Here is a 15211-nt window from a genome sequence, read left to right on the forward strand (position 1 = left end):
TCTCATTGTCTCATAGTATAGCAGTTGGGGAATTTACGCCGTGTAAACGGGAGTCATGACTCTAGATAGATGTAGCTACCTAGTTAGGTCAGCAGTCGAGTCCAACGAGAATGCGTATGAACCTAGAACAAAATGATATTCTTATGTCTGCTCGTATTGTACTAGTCTTGCTCTTGCTTAGGAACATATTGACGCATCTCATTTTCCAATGAAGAGATGTATATTCGCAGTAATAGGCATGATGTAGAGGAAACGACATTCGGCATCTGGCCAGAGCTTCAGACAGATTGGGCACTTTGAAACAATCATGAAGAGTTTAAAGTAATAAACGCAAAGAAATATAAGTCCAAAGGTGGGTCGTCACGTGGTATGCTGTCATCTGCAGATTAAGGTGGGTAAAAGTCATGTAGATTTTATCAATCAATAAATCAATTGAAAAGTGGTCCCCGGGTTGCGCGAGCGCACAGGCCACTACCAATTGAATTCTTTTGCCTCCAGGGACTGGGCCCTATCCTGTCTGCCCATCACACGCGCGCGACTCTCAGTCTGTTACGTGGTAGGGGAGCGGGACTTTGGAGTAGGACCCACTTTTACCACAGAACTACCATCCCGCCCGCGGCCCAAGCCTGCAGCAGCCTATCGCGAGACTTTGACACTCCAGAGTCTTCACCGGCCGGACCCCAGAATCGAATCCTGCACCCAACCCGACCGGTCGAGCTGGATGAACAAGCATTTTTGACTATCGCATCCAACCGCCGCGCAAATCAGTGTTACTATACGCGCCATTACGGATTACTGTCGGCCTGTCTCGATGACTTCTTCGTGATCGCTGGATTGCTCCTCCCTCCTGCATTTCGCTGATCTGCCAGGCAGGCGACATTGAGAGCGCCCGAGGGAAGAAAAAAAAAAAAAAAAGGTCCGCACAGCCGTCCATTTCTTTTGCGAGCAGAAGCGCTCGCTTGACCTTGGGCTCTCCCTCAAACGACGAACAAAGTCACCCCTCGACAAACCTGAGCTTGTCAAGCCAGTCCGATCGGGCGACCGAGGCGCTCATTGCCCATCAAACTTCGATCTAGTGCGAGACACACGCGTCTGTTCCAAGGCTTGAATGAATTAATTTGAACAAATATTCTATACTCTCATCATTACCACGCGAAGGACTCCAAGGCAGTTTTGCGTCGATTCAGTCGCTCCCACCGAGGACGAATTTTACCGGCCAGATTTCGTGTTATTTTGCGCGGCGCGCGCGCCTTGCCGGGCCTCGTGAAAAGTGGCGACATCCTCTTCGCCCGGCCTAGCGAACGGCCAACTGTCTTTACAGCAACACCTGGATCTTGCAAACCAGATTGCGCATCATAACGGAGTCGTCGCCCACGGCAGGCGCGCGCCGTTGTTGACAATGACACAACCTTTACCTCCACAGCCGACCGACAAGCGGCGCGTCAAAGTCTATGAGTTGCGCAACAACGAGTGGTATGACCGTGGCACTGGATTCTGCACCGCAGCATATATTCCTGTACGTCTGATCGCCGGCACCCTGAGAGATCACTCCATACGCGCTGCGTTTCCCGATTGCGCTGCTGCTCAAATCCCCATTACCCGCTGTGCAAGGTTGTCTCGCATACGTTGGCTAACAAGTGTTCGGCTTTCCTGTCATAGATATCCGATTCCCCCGACGAAGATACCCCGAGGGAACCTAGAGTCATTGTCGAGTCAGAGGATCACCCTGACCGGGTGCTGCTAGATGTTCGAATATGCAAAGAGGACGGTTTCCAGCAGCAGCAAGGCATGTACTTTGTCTAATTATCCCACTACAGCAAGTGATTTACTGACTGGTACGCTCCGAATAGACACACTCCTAGTATGGACGGAACCAACCAATGGTGTGGATATGGCTCTGAGTTTTCAGGAAGCCGAGGGTTGTAGACTGATATGGTGCGGTTCCGTCCCATAATCCCAGAGGCAGCGCAGGGAGAAGCTCAAAAAGGTTCTCATGTCTTCAGCAGAATTTATCACTGATACAGCACCGGGATCGTTTAGGAAGTTTGTGAGCGGGGTTCAATCGTCTTTTCGTGGACAAATGGCACACGGTAAGCTTGGCATGGCGGCGTCAAACCACGAAAGGAAATGATGCTAAAGTAATGAACCTGCCGCCCATCATGCAGATGACAGCCTTTCAGATGACCTCGCACTCGATACCGGGCCTTCACTGCCCCCGCCAGAGCTGGCGTCTTTACCGGAGCTTGAACACAGTATGCGGATGATGGCAAGCAGTAATACGGGCCGGGAGGCGCTCACCAAATGCATCATGAGTGAGGACTACATTGGCCGACTAATACCACTCGTGGAAATGGCGGAGGACCTTGAAAGCTTAGACGACCTCCACCGCCTCTGCAACATCATGAAGACGATACTGCTGCTTAATGACAGTGGTATAATCGAGCATGCTGTCTCGGACGAGTGCATAGAAGGGGTGGTCGGTGCGCTGGAATACGATCCCGACTTTCCTAGCCACAAAGCAAACCACCGACAATGGCTCAAGCATCGTAGCCGGTATATTGAGGTTGTCAAGCTGCAAGACCCGGCCATATCAAGAAAAGTCCACCAGACCCACCGATTACAATACCTGAAGGATGTGGTGCTGGCCCGGATTTTGGACGACCCGACGTTCTCTGTACTCAACTCGCTGATATTCTTCAACCAGGTTGACATTGTCAACCATCTCGGTCAAGACCCCGAGCTTTTGATGGAGCTGTTTGGCAAATTCACGGACGCGAGCGTGGAACCTATTCGCCAAAAGGAGGCTCTCCAGTACATACAACAGTGCTGCGCCATCGCCAAGAACCTACAGCCGCCGATTCGCCAAGTGTTGTATAATAGTTTTCTCACGCACGGTCTCCTGCATGTCATCAACTTTGGACTGAGGCAACCAGATGTTACCGCCCGAGTCGGTGCTACCGACATTCTGGTTTCAATGATTGACCACGATCCCCAGATGGTGCGGCAGACAATTTATCGCCAGATCCGCGAGAATCAGCCGCCGCTTACAGACGCCCTCATCGATCTGCTGCTGGCCGAGGTGGATTTGGGGATCAAATCACAGATCTCGGATGCTCTCAAGGTGCTTCTCGACCCCAACCCCCCTCCAATGCCACCAGACGCCAGCAAACCGAATGGTGAACCACTGCCTAGACGACCCCAGGGACCAGACCCTGAGCAGGATGGCTTCCTGCAGCATTTTTACGACCACTCTGCAGCCAGGTTATTCAGGCCACTCCTCGAGCTTGAGGGGAAAACGGTTCTCAAGTTCTCCGTGGCAGATGATGGCGTTTTTAACTACCTGAACGATATCCTCTGCTTTTACATACGCCAGCACATGCACCGCTGTAAGCTCTTTATATTGCAGAACAACATTTCGCAGCGCTTCTTGCAACTACTTGCATGCGACCAGAAGCATGTGCAGCTTGGTAAGTGAAGTGACCTCTGGCAATGATAACAAACGGACCAAGCACCACAGTAAGCGCTAACAGGGTCTCCAGTTGCCATAAGATTCTTTCGTCAGCTGATCGCGCTGAAGGATGAATTTTGGATTCGTCAGATTGCCGAAAAGCAGGTTCTTGGCCCGATCCTGGACGTCCTGATAGGAGTTCTTCCCAGAGACAATCTGTTAGGATCTGCCTGTTTAGATGTCTTTGCATTCATACACCAGGAGTCGATCAAGGACTTGGCCAGGCACCTTGTGGAGACGCACCGAGAGAAGGTGCAGTTTCTCACATGTTTGTCGTTGTTTAGGGATATACTTGACATGTACGATAAGCCTCAGGGCAACTACCCTGCTACTATAGATGGCTACTTTTACGATTCGGAGGAGAGTGTGTTGGTTCCCCGGCCAAACCCGGCCAACACAAGGGGCATGATGGAGCACTTGGCTGTGGACCCGGACGAGGAGGCGTTTTGGAACGGATCAGACGAAGAAGAGGAGCTGCAGACACGAGCCGGCCCACCTCTTCAGGCATCAGGAAATGGTGCCGTTGGTCCCAAGCCGCTGGTTGACTATGCTTCTGATGACGACGGGGACGAGAACGGAGACACGGAGGCGAAACCGACGCCCTCGGTCGAGGTTGATGAATCCAAAGCGGTCGTTTCGGAAGACGACGGCGAGGGTCCTGTTTGGACACCGACCAGCGGCGTCGGACCACCGCCCGAACGTCTTTCAGAAAAACGCCGACGTGAAGAGGACGAGGAGGACGAGATTGATAAGCTCATGCAGACGAACAAGCGGCGGAACAGCAGTTCGGCGACCATGAAACCGGCCACTGGCCTGGCAGCTGGGCCTATCCGCCGCAGCAGGAGTCTCACTGGGCGCGATTCACCCTCCAACGGGAACAAGAAAATCGCCATCAGTATCTCCCCGGCGCTGAAACTCGCCACTACTGGACAGTCTGGTTCTGAAGACGGAAGCGAATAAAAATGGAAGAGTTTCTCCCGTTCCTCATTTGAAGCGATTGCACGTCTATACGAAATGATATCCTGTGACCGCTCTACGAAGAAACATCAAGAGGCAACGAAAATATGTATGTCTCGACCAGTGTTTCTGAAAGCATTTTCTTCTTTCTTTCCTTTTTTTCTATGTCATTATGACAATATAGCGTTGGCCTCTGTCTTATTCTGTATTCAACATCGCTTGACCTTGAATCACTTGTTTTTTGAAACTTGCGGAAAAAAAGGAAACCGGCGGGGACATCAGGGCGCAAAAAGGGGGGGGGGGGGGGGGGTCGGTGGGATCGGTTTTTGATCACCAGGAAACGGGGAGGTGACAAGGCGCTTTTGTGGCAGGAGACCAGCCATGTATGCGGCGGTCGTCAATGTATCCCAATTGAGATCTAGGTCCATGGTGAAGCATGCCATTTGCGATTTGCCCCCATGGAGAATGTTGAAACTACGTGGTGCCCACCGTCCCATCCTTTTCCGTCAGCCTCTGGGCAAGTGGGCAGTGTTGATAAGTTGGTGCATGCTTATATCCAAGACAGAATGACGAATCCGTGTGCAATATTTCAACAATCCCAACAACACCAAGACAATATAAGAAGAAAAGTCATCGTAAAATCGTGACTAATTGATTAAAATCTCTAGGCTCTAGGTTCAAGGTATGAGATACGTCATCCCGCTGCCCCCTCGAACGTAGAATCTTTGTTTTGCAGCTCTATATACATTGTGAACCAGACGATTGCGCGAGAGGAGGAGACGTATACAAGAAAAAAAAGAGAAAAAAAACAGAAAAAAAAAAAGAATAAAATCAAGTCTGAAAGAATTCAAGTTATTACCGCCCAAAAATAGGTGGCGAACATATAAGCCAACGCTAGCAACTCCGTTCAAAAGCGCCTCAGTTACCGTCTTTAAATAGTGTCGGTTTTATCAAACGAGAGATTCGGGTCTAGTTTGGCGCAGTCGAGAGGATGTAGTGATGGTGGGGGGACTGGCCTTCCCGTGATGCTTTGCAGCTCTAGCTTGGTTTAAGCTCTTGGTGGCACCCGAGGCCAGATAGGATAAGGTTGTAGAAAGAAATGGCAGAAGGGGTATTATAAATTTAGGGAAGAAGGCCATATAATCATGCTGGCCCAGACGCACTTCTCAGCTGAAGGAGATTTCTGGGGATTCCCCTCCTTTTGGCGTTTCATCTCTTTCTCTCGTTAGTCCTTTTTCGTGACCGAGTATCCCTTTGAGATAAAATAAAACATAAAAAATAAAAAAAAATCCCCCTCCCCAGGCCGAAATCAACAGGTGTGACCGAGAAGGGGAAGAGCGCGTAAAAGCCAACCAACCGCCTATGCGGCCTCCGCCCACATGACAGGCAGAAATACGACACAGGCTTTCCACAAAATCATGACACATTCAACCAGCACCATGGGCAGTTTCCACAAACCCATCGGCGAACCGATCGAGTCGGAAAGATGTAGCCAAAGCGCGACAAAGGCAACGCTGAAGAAGTGATAGGCGAGCGTGGTAGGGCTCTCGAGAAGACCTGCTAACATGGCACAAGGCTCATCGGTGATGCCACGTTGGAAGTATTCAAAGCAGCCACGCCTGAGGGCATCGAGGCGCCAGTCGCTCGCGGCAAAGAGGCTGTAGAGCGCCTGTGCGAGTACATTGACGATCGATGTTAAGCGCTTGCGACGCCAGTGAAACGTTTTCATGGCGGCGCGGACGGCAGCTGTGTCGGATAGGCTAGGGACGACATCCGGATCTAGCAATTCTGCAACGAGGAGTGCATCGTTGAATGCAACCGTCATGCCGCCTCCTGTCAGGGGATGCCGCATGTTCATGGCGTCACCGAGGATTAGGACGCCCTCGTGCTGCGTCTGAGGTGTAGGGGGTAGCCAGCTGTTTGGCATACTCCTTGGGATCTTGCCATCCGAGAGGGCTTTCAAGGCAGAAGGGCGGACAGACTCTGGCAGCGACGGGATCACGACCTTGTGGAGGTAGCCGCGCACGCCCCCGTTTGCCGGCGAGGCGGCGGGAAGGTTCTCGGGAACGTCGATGAGGGCACGGGTCTCGTGCGTGCCAATCTGGTACAGTAGCGCCAGATGCTTCTCCCCGATCACAACATGCCCGTAACCGTACGGCGGCAATGGGCAGTCAATCAACTCTAGGGCGTAAAACTTGGATCGGACGACGGGTGCGCGTGAGATGTACTGCTTGCGAAACTTGGACGCATAGCCGTCCGCGATGATGGTCAACTGGCCAAAGAAGCAGTCTGCGTGCTTCTTTCCCGTCTCCTTGTCCGTCGTCCGCGCCTCCACGCCGAGGACCTGGGGAGTATGAGTTCCCCGGATCGTCGCTGTCACCTCCGTCTCCACCACTGTGATATTCTTGTGCGCAATGCACGATTTTCTCAGGTTCGTTATCAGTCTTCCGTGATGAAAGGAGCGACCCTCGGGCTTCGTCGCCATCGGCTCGATCTTTTTGTAGTCGCCGTTGTACATGTGGCCGTTGCCATTGGCGTGGCCGTTAGCATGTCCGTTGACATGGCCGTTCGCGTGACCGTTGACGTGGTCATCGGTGGGGAGCTGCTTCTTGTTCATGTCGGTCAAGATGCAACCTTCGTCATCCATGTACGGGTACGGAATGGCGACCTCATCGCCCTTATGCATGACGTGGTAGCCGTAACAAGGTTGTGCATCGATGCCCTCGAGGCAGTGGCCGAGGCCCAGCTTCTTGAGCGAGGCGACGCCGCCGGGCTGTAGCAGCTCGCCGACAATGCGGTCTGGCTCATGCATCCATCTCTCAAGCAGCAGAACGCTCCTGCCCTGGTTTGCTAGCGCGTATGCGATGGCGCATCCGAAGACGCCAGCTCCGACGACTACTACATCGGCCTCGTGATATTTGGACCTGCGATCCACCTGGGCATCCTGCGTTTCGACCATGGTCGTCATGGGTGGCGGCGTTGAGGCCCGGACCAGCGCGTTGAGATGGGGAAAGGGGAGGGGGGAGAACGGTCGCGTTGAGCCCGAGAGGAGCGTTCGTCGTCTGGCGTTCGTTTGTCGAGATCAAGCCGGTGTGTGGCTTTGGAATTTTGATATTAATAACAGTAGAGTGGGGTTTTAGTTTGGCTTCTAGGTATCTTGTGGCCAGCCAGGTGCAGGATGGGACAGAGAGACGGTTGCTTTTTGTCTCCAAGCTGCTCGCAAAAAAAAAAAAGTTCGTACCAGTTGAATCGTACACACGCGCGGGCGGGGCGTCGATTAAAGAAAGGGGCAGCAACAAATTGGGGACAAGGGAGCACTGTCGAATGGGGAACGCAAAGCAATGGATCCCCCTCTTAATCGAACGAGGGCGGGACGACAAGAAATTTGCGTGGTAGAATAATAATAACAACAATAAAATAATAATAAGGAAAAACAAAAAACTGTCGATTAAGTCACTGGATGCAGAATCGTAAGCTACAGGGGGAAAAAAGCGAATGAACGGACGTAAGCAGCATCTGCAGTGCTTAAGTATGCATTATAACCCCATTGGCGAACCGGAGAAGTCGAGTAGGCAAGGATCGGACTGGCTCTCACTCTCACTCTCCTGCAGCCTGACGAGCGCGCAGGGGACAGCCAACAATCGGTAGCGAAATACACAAAGGGACAAACGTGAGGTGAGGGAAACAACGTGAATCTTGCCTTGTTTCGACTTTTCGATGGGCCGAAAAGTCGATTGCAAGGGAAATCGTGCCACTTCGGCGGACCCTGCCAGGTTACTCTGGCCAATCATTGCTCTCCGCTGGAGTGGTCTTGAACGATGGCCAAAATTGGGTTCTGATTGCCAATCAACGGCATCATCACATGTGTCGTCCCATTCTTTCTGGCAACCACACCATGGATGCGAATTACAGAGCGAGCAAAGGGAACAACGGCAGATAATAACGCGCACGCACCGTTTTTGTCGATTCTCTGTACATATCTCGGTAGGCAGGTACGAAGTCTTTATCGTATGAGCTTCCGGGTTTTTCTTCCGTGCTATCCCTTGTCCAGCCTTGATTGGGGCCCAGACCAACGCACGATTTTGCTGCTGCCCCACCTCCCCTAAAAGAAACACACATCCAGATTGGGCAGTTGGACACTGGTAATTGCGCGGTACCCCACTGGCAGGGCGAATTAAGCCGTGCTTTTAGTCCACAGTAAGCCTTCGAAGTAGGCCGAAAAAAGAGACAAACCAAAACGGACGTCAGGGGGGGACAGAGACACTCGGCCAAGGAATAATGGACAAGGAAGAGGCTAGTTTGGAATAGAGAGTATCCATCCTCTCGCTCGATTTCGCTCGATTGTTTATAGAATTTTTCCTTTCTCGAGTCATTTATATCTACCTCCACTTCCCTGCATCCATCACATGCGTTGTCTTCTTCCCACGCAAATTGGACTAAATCTGATTCTGATTAGACTGCTATTATATCACTCCAAGTTGAACACAGAGTAATTACAACTTCTTTTGAAACATCCTCGCCCTGTCCGGATGTCGTCCCGCTGCTCGCCCAAGTCTACAACTGTTGACGTCTGTTCTCAAGTGACCACGCACGAGGCACGAGCCGATCAACCCACTCACCCGTTGATATCTTGACGTTTGAGCGAGTTTTGAGTAGTATAAGGGAAAGTCCCATAGGAAATTAACAACCCAATCATTCATCCTGGACAGAAGTACTGTCTACCCGCTCTGTCGGATTCCAAGTTTTATTGTTTAATTTAAGACGACAAGAATCTATTGCAGTAGATCAGTGTTTCGTTTGCTGCACCTCTCGGTCCGGAACTAATAGGGTCAGTCCTGCATACATGCAAACATTGCCAGGCGTTGGTGCGGTGCTGTGCGGTACTGTGCGGTCCCGCGCGGTCCCGCACTTTTCCAGGGTGAAATCGAAGAAATGTGGACGATCGACAATTTCGTAGATGTAGTACATATGTCATCCTACATATTTGCATATTGTTTAATTACATCAAATGTACAGCCTGACCACTCGACGCGTCGACCCTTTATCATTGCGTCAGCTACTCCCTAGTTTCAGCTCCTTCACCCTTGATCCTGATCTAACTTATCAACCAGCTTCTGCAATGCCTTGAACTTTGTGGTGAATACCATCCATCCCCTCCGCCGCCGCCGCCGCCACCGTCGTCGTCGTCGTGATGTCGCCGGGGCAGACGTCGAGCTTGATCTCTTCAGCACCCGGAAACCGACAGGCAGAGTCTTTTTCTGCTTGCAGGGCAGCATGTTTGATAATATCCTGTACCATACCTTTCAGTTCCCGTTCATCCTCTTCAAACCGCCGCCGGCAACTTTTCAGCTCTGCTATTGCCGTCTCTAGAGGAAGAAGAGCCTTCTCCAAGATGGACCCAGGGTTGTCCAAGACAACCTGCTCAATCCTACTTCGCCAATGCTTCAATCGCTTGAGAACGCCAAGGCCTCGCCTGGCGAGCTTGTCCCAGTGGCCTAATGCCGTGGCTGTCTGAACAAGCCCTGCAATCATATCGGGTTGTTGAGTATGGATGTACCCGTCAAGTAGAACCGCAAAATTGGTGACGCAGTAACCCGGCACCAGACCCTGCTCGTCTGCAGCCATCAATGCCAGACCAATCGCCCCTTGATGGTTGCCTGCCTCAGAGTATAGCTTAGCAGCGCCGTTGAGAGCTTTCCCGCTAAAGATCAGCTTCGCGGCACGCATCTTTCGCAGCATCTCTTGGATACGACGCTCTAGGTGCTCGTACCCCAGGTCGCAGTCGATGTTCTTGATTTGCCAAGCCAGCACATGAGAAATGGCGCCCCTGGTGTCGACTTTTGCCTCCTCCTGCACGCGTTGCAGATAGGACAGCGTGCCTTGAATATTAGCCTCCCCATAATGGTTCAGAGATGCGTCTACAAATAGTCGAAGGCATCTCTGACAATGAGGCATTCCCATGCTTACCGCATGCTTGTACAAATTGACGGCTTTTAGTGGTGTGTTGTTCTCGATCGATTTTCCCATCGCAATTGCGACTGTGTGTCGATCGGGGACCGCCTGACGAGAGACTGACTTATGTTTTGTCGACAAAGCAAAGCTAATGGTGCCCTTTTTGTGAACCGAAGGCGATGCAAGTGCTGCCTTGCTCATTATGTTGGCTGTGACTTGGTCTGTAGATTCAGGACCTTGCCGTTGCAAAAGACGATGCACCTGCCGCAGTTCCAGGAAGTGAAATTTCCAGTCTATGTGGCAGCTGCGCAACAGCGCGTTGGTATAATGGGGCCCTGGCTTCAAGCCCGAGTTGATGCAAAACTTGATCCAGCCTATCAGAGACTTTGTATCACGTACCCCTCCATACAACTTAGCCATGAAAGTCAGCATATAAGTCGAAGGCTTGACCTGGAAACTTTCCAAGAGGTCCCTCAAAAACTCTTCCGTCTGCTTGATCGTATGCTTCTCGCTGAAGGCCTGCAGTATTGGAACAAGACATGCGGCACGATCGGTGGACTCTGCCCATTGGCTCTTGGATATTTCCTCCAACATTGTGTGCATAGTTGCGAAGTCGCCAGCCTTTGCTCGGGCAAGGGCGAACAGTAAGTTGATCCTCCCATCGGTCTTTTTCGATGGCATCTGGGCGACGAGCTTCTCGAAGAACCGCCGGGCGCCGCTCTCATCACCAGCCTCTAGCATGATTTGAATCATGGCTCGGTACGGTGCATCTGCGTGAGAAACAGCTTCAGGAAAACGCCTTTGTTCCAAGACCTCAAAACCTTGGATCAGCTTGTCTAGCTGGCCATGCTCGCGCCAGTCAAGATAGAGCAGCTGAGTCGCCCATTCTACCTTGATCTGATGATCTTGAGGTCTCGCCTGGAGCAAACGTTCCAGGACCGAAAAAGCCTTATAGCCGCCAAGATCGGATACACAGCCGAAGACCATGTCACCCAGCTCGAAGAAGCAAGACTCGTACTGTAGGCTCATATCGTCCGTCGAAGCTTGGGTGAGGAAGAACTCGACCACACGCACGCGCTCGCCGCTTTCGAATAGCTGGCGGAGGATGCGCAACTCGAATTCATGCCCGCCAGGAATGCCGCTGTAGCATTTTACTCTTTTCAAGACCTTGTCCATGCGCCTGAAGCTTTGCCGGGATAGAAGCCTGGTGAAAAGTTTCTCGCCCGTCTTCAGCACATCTAGTGCAGTGGCCAAGTTGGTAGGCCCAGGCTTTTTGGAGAACTTCGGGGCAAACAAATCGATGGCAAGGTCATACTGCGGGATCTCCTGTGCCATCACGAAATCCGCAAGCGGCAACGGACTATGAGACCAGTAAAGCTCCTCATCTATCACAAGACGATGGACCCTGTGGAGACGAAGAATGGCGCTCATCAACTTTACGGCGCTCGAAAGGGACCCCGCTTCCTGCAACGCTCTAGAGAGTGTAGCGGTAGATTGTAGAATATGCTGCAAGTGAGGCTCCAAAACCGGCATTGGCGCCTCGAATACAGAATCTAGGAGATTCATGGCTCGCACGAGATCTTCCTTTTTCCCCGTCGCACAAAGCGAGACGACTCGAGATGCAGCTGTACTTATGGGGTCGGCTTTGAGCCTCATTGAGCCCAGGGCTGCCCGCGACCATGGCTTGACGTTTGAAACGGACGACCTGCGTGGCTCCTTCAATTGTGTGTGATGGACAAACAGGTGCCTTTTAGTTCTAGTTTCTGTGCTTGTAGTATTTGATGTGCGAACTCCTGTTTTCGCCCGCTCCTCGTCTCGATAATCCGGTGATTCTTGGCGCTCGACATGGTCTCTGGTGTTTTGAGATTTTGGAGCGTCTCTACCAAGGGGACCTCCTATGGGAAGTGGCTCTCTAGCCTCCCACGGCAGATCGTATCGCGAGAGTGGCGATCGAGGGTTCTCATCGGCATAGTAATTGGGTCGTGAGCTCTGTAGCAATATCTCCTCCTCGAGGGCGCGAATGGTCGCATCGGCAGCGTCCGCGCGGTATCTCTCATGCGATTTGATACGTTGGCCATTATGCATGGCCGTCTGGACAGTACTGATCCTCCGTCGGCGAGTTTCCAAGACTAGAGCCAGGGAACATGTTGTGCCGAAGACAAGCCCTCGTAGGGCTCGTATGGCCGCCTTGGACGGCACAGGAACGGGTGTCGTCATGGCTTAGTAGAGACATTTCGCCATTGGTCGAGCAACAATTGGCCTGGTGATTGCTATGTGAAACAATCGGACCGCTCGCCGAGGAGGACGCGGGTCGTTGACGTCGACGTCCAGGAAAAACTAAATCGCCCGAAGTTATCGAGAAAATTAGAGATGGTCTGACCCCCAAATTCCTGAGGATGCAGCTGCCGTTTGCAGCTCGGAGGTGCGACTAGCAGAGTGGGGCCAGAGAACCATCCCCCCAGGGTTCGGGTTTTGCTACCCATCAACTGTGCCTTGCCTTACTTGGCTCCTTGGGTGCCTCATCGTTTTTATTTCCAGCAAATACTGACAACACTAATTTCGGAACGTCTAGCTCATTCAAGAAAAGGGCAGAGCCAATCTTCATCTCAGCAATATACACCCGTCTTATAATCATACATATATCACAAAGCGAAGATTTTTCTAGCGCGCTGCGTCGGTCTAGTATCCTCTAACCATGAAACGCCTCTCCATATTCTCCACAAAAGTTGCACATTATTTTGTACAGGTCAAGAAAAACAACATGCTCCAAAGCAGTCGTCTCATCTTGAAGGAATGCCCTCCTTCTCTATGTTGAAGCCAGCTCAGGCTTCTCAATGGGCATATAGATCTCTAGTTGCCGTAACACGGCTTGATAAAGGAAAAGCATGCAGCCGCTTTGGACGCTAGTCCAAACGAAGCGAGGCCCGACACCCCTGAACCAGCCTCCGATGCCCTCTGTCCTGTAGATGACCCTCAGGCCGGTCAGGACGGAGGAGGTCTCAAGGGCTGCCGCACCTGCACGGGGAGTGTGTGTAGACGGTGATGAAGTTGAAATGAGCCGTTTTTGTGGTTGTGCTGAAGATCCCGGGGTGCCTGCTGGCTCGGATATGTGTTTCTTGGGCGGTTCCTTAAGATTGTTCAGCATCGACTGGGCCGCAAGCGAACTCTCCCCCTTAGCCGGAGTGGCTGCCTCGGGATGAAGTTGCGTTTGCAGACGTGTCTTGACCACATCTAGTGGGCATGTGATGGCGCCCGCAAGGCCTCCCGCAGCCGCGCCGGTCAAAAATTCCAGCTGTGGTCCTATCTCACGACTCTTCTTCCATTTCCGAGCCCATATTTGGTTTTGCTCGTAAAACATGAATTGTAACGCCGAAAATGGCAGATCTCGGTAAAGTGTCGCCTGGAAACCGTAGAAAAGAGCGGAGAAGCCTTCTTGTCTGACTATAGTCCGGGCTGCATCCACTGTGCCCCTATAGTTATAACCCGAGTTGAAGTATGGATTCTGGTATCGTCCTTGAAGTTGTAGTCGCGTCTTCAATACCTCGGATGGTACATAGACGATACAAGCAGCGAGGTCGCCGAAAAAGCCTGTCCAATCAGCTTGCGATCAGTATCTCATTCATTATAGTTGAGGGGCAAAGAAAATGCCCAGCAATGAAGATTTCGGCTCTGCGCACCACTTGCGAGGAAGGCAATATGCGATTGCACGCCCCAGTCCAGCATGTGTCTCTTGCTGAATTCATAGGTACCGAAGAAAAGTACCGTCCCCGGGAATGAGCCACACAGGGCGGGCAGCCAGCCCCCGTACAGGCCTCGCCGTATTCCCTCTTGTCGAAAGATGGTGTAATATGATGAGCCAAGGGAAGTGTACTTGGGCGGTATATGGGGATCACCCTGCTGCCGCGTCTTGACGGTATCGAGGGAGTGCATCAGCATATCGCCACATGTTCCGCCTAGGCCACCAGCCAGCATAGACTGTGGGATCATAGCGAAATGTGTCAGCTTTGGACTTGGTACATAGCGGCGCAAATCGGCCCATCAACAGTTGGGATGCAATACGCACATGCAGGTACGGCGGTCGCGCCTCAAATTCGCCATCTTTGGGGCTCATATTATGGTTGCTTCCAAAAGTAGTTTCCGCCGAATAATTCGATACTGTCCTGGGTCTTTCATGGTCGGGCGAAGCTGGCGAGAAAGGGAGAGTTTGCGCAGATTCGGAGCCGGGAACGGTGGCGCCGAGGGACATGTCCTGTAAAACGTCTCGATGGATGCCGTCTGCGCGCGGCCGGTACCAACGAGCTGTTGGTAGGTAGTAAGAGGAAAAGTCGACAGGACTTCAGTAAAGAGAGAAGACTGAAGCCTGGGAAGGACTTCACCTTTTGTGAGATGGGAAAGCCCAAGACACAGGACGATTGTAAAGCAGCCAGGAAAAATGATAATATTCCACGAGCTCCGGACGGGATCTTGACGTGCCCGCGACTTCCACATAGGCCGCCAAAAATTTCTTGGTGATTGGCCCGTGCGCTTGAGTGACGCACTGTCAAGTCGTGTCTGGATCCATAGGGGCGATTTTGGTTTTCTTACGCATACCATGGATGCTGCTGACAGGGGTCGACAGCTGTTCGCTAGCTTTTTGATAACGACAGACGCAGGAACATGTATCTTTATGTTGCCAAGCTTTAGCGCCTGGATTGCTAGTAGGTAGTGCATCTTAAGAGGGGAACTGCTACAAAACGGGCTTGTAGGACTTTTGTAGTGTAGACCAGACAATTTGTTGAACAGGGTGTTCTAGAG

The 15211-nt window shown here is 51.9% G+C and overlaps 4 protein-coding genes across 4 annotated transcripts; 1 reads left to right on the forward strand and 3 right to left on the reverse strand.

The window, feature by feature from the left end:
- Positions 1–1399: 1399 nt before the first annotated feature.
- PpBr36_02969 (uncharacterized protein) lies at positions 1400–4468 on the forward strand (the record flags this gene model as incomplete). Its single annotated transcript, XM_029890146.1, has 5 exons — positions 1400–1516; positions 1660–1797; positions 1961–2090; positions 2166–3467; positions 3531–4468. 5 exons carry the CDS (start codon positions 1400–1402, stop codon positions 4466–4468), a joined length of 2625 nt encoding a protein of 874 aa, XP_029753143.1.
- A 1357-nt stretch (positions 4469–5825) lies between these two features.
- PpBr36_02970 (uncharacterized protein) lies at positions 5826–7433 on the reverse strand (the record flags this gene model as incomplete). Its single annotated transcript, XM_029890147.1, has 1 exon — positions 5826–7433. One exon carries the CDS (start codon positions 7431–7433, stop codon positions 5826–5828), a length of 1608 nt encoding a protein of 535 aa, XP_029754000.1.
- Positions 7434–9568: 2135 nt separating this feature from the next.
- PpBr36_02971 (uncharacterized protein) lies at positions 9569–12634 on the reverse strand (the record flags this gene model as incomplete). Its single annotated transcript, XM_029890148.1, has 1 exon — positions 9569–12634. One exon carries the CDS (start codon positions 12632–12634, stop codon positions 9569–9571), a length of 3066 nt encoding a protein of 1021 aa, XP_029754001.1.
- A 589-nt stretch (positions 12635–13223) lies between these two features.
- PpBr36_02972 (uncharacterized protein) lies at positions 13224–14716 on the reverse strand (the record flags this gene model as incomplete). The annotated part of the gene is made up of 3 exons (XM_029890149.1): positions 14481–14716; positions 14095–14392; positions 13224–14005 (listed from the first exon to the last, which is right to left on the reverse strand). The coding sequence occupies exons 1-3, from the start codon at positions 14661–14663 to the stop codon at positions 13224–13226; spliced, it is 1263 nt and encodes a 420-aa protein (XP_029754002.1). The 5' UTR covers positions 14664–14716.
- Between the last annotated feature and the right edge of the window lie 495 nt (positions 14717–15211).

The sequence above is a fragment of the Pyricularia pennisetigena genome, chromosome 3 (assembly GCF_004337985.1).
Source record: "Pyricularia pennisetigena strain Br36 chromosome 3, whole genome shotgun sequence".
Lineage (NCBI taxonomy): Eukaryota > Fungi > Ascomycota > Sordariomycetes > Magnaporthales > Pyriculariaceae > Pyricularia > Pyricularia pennisetigena.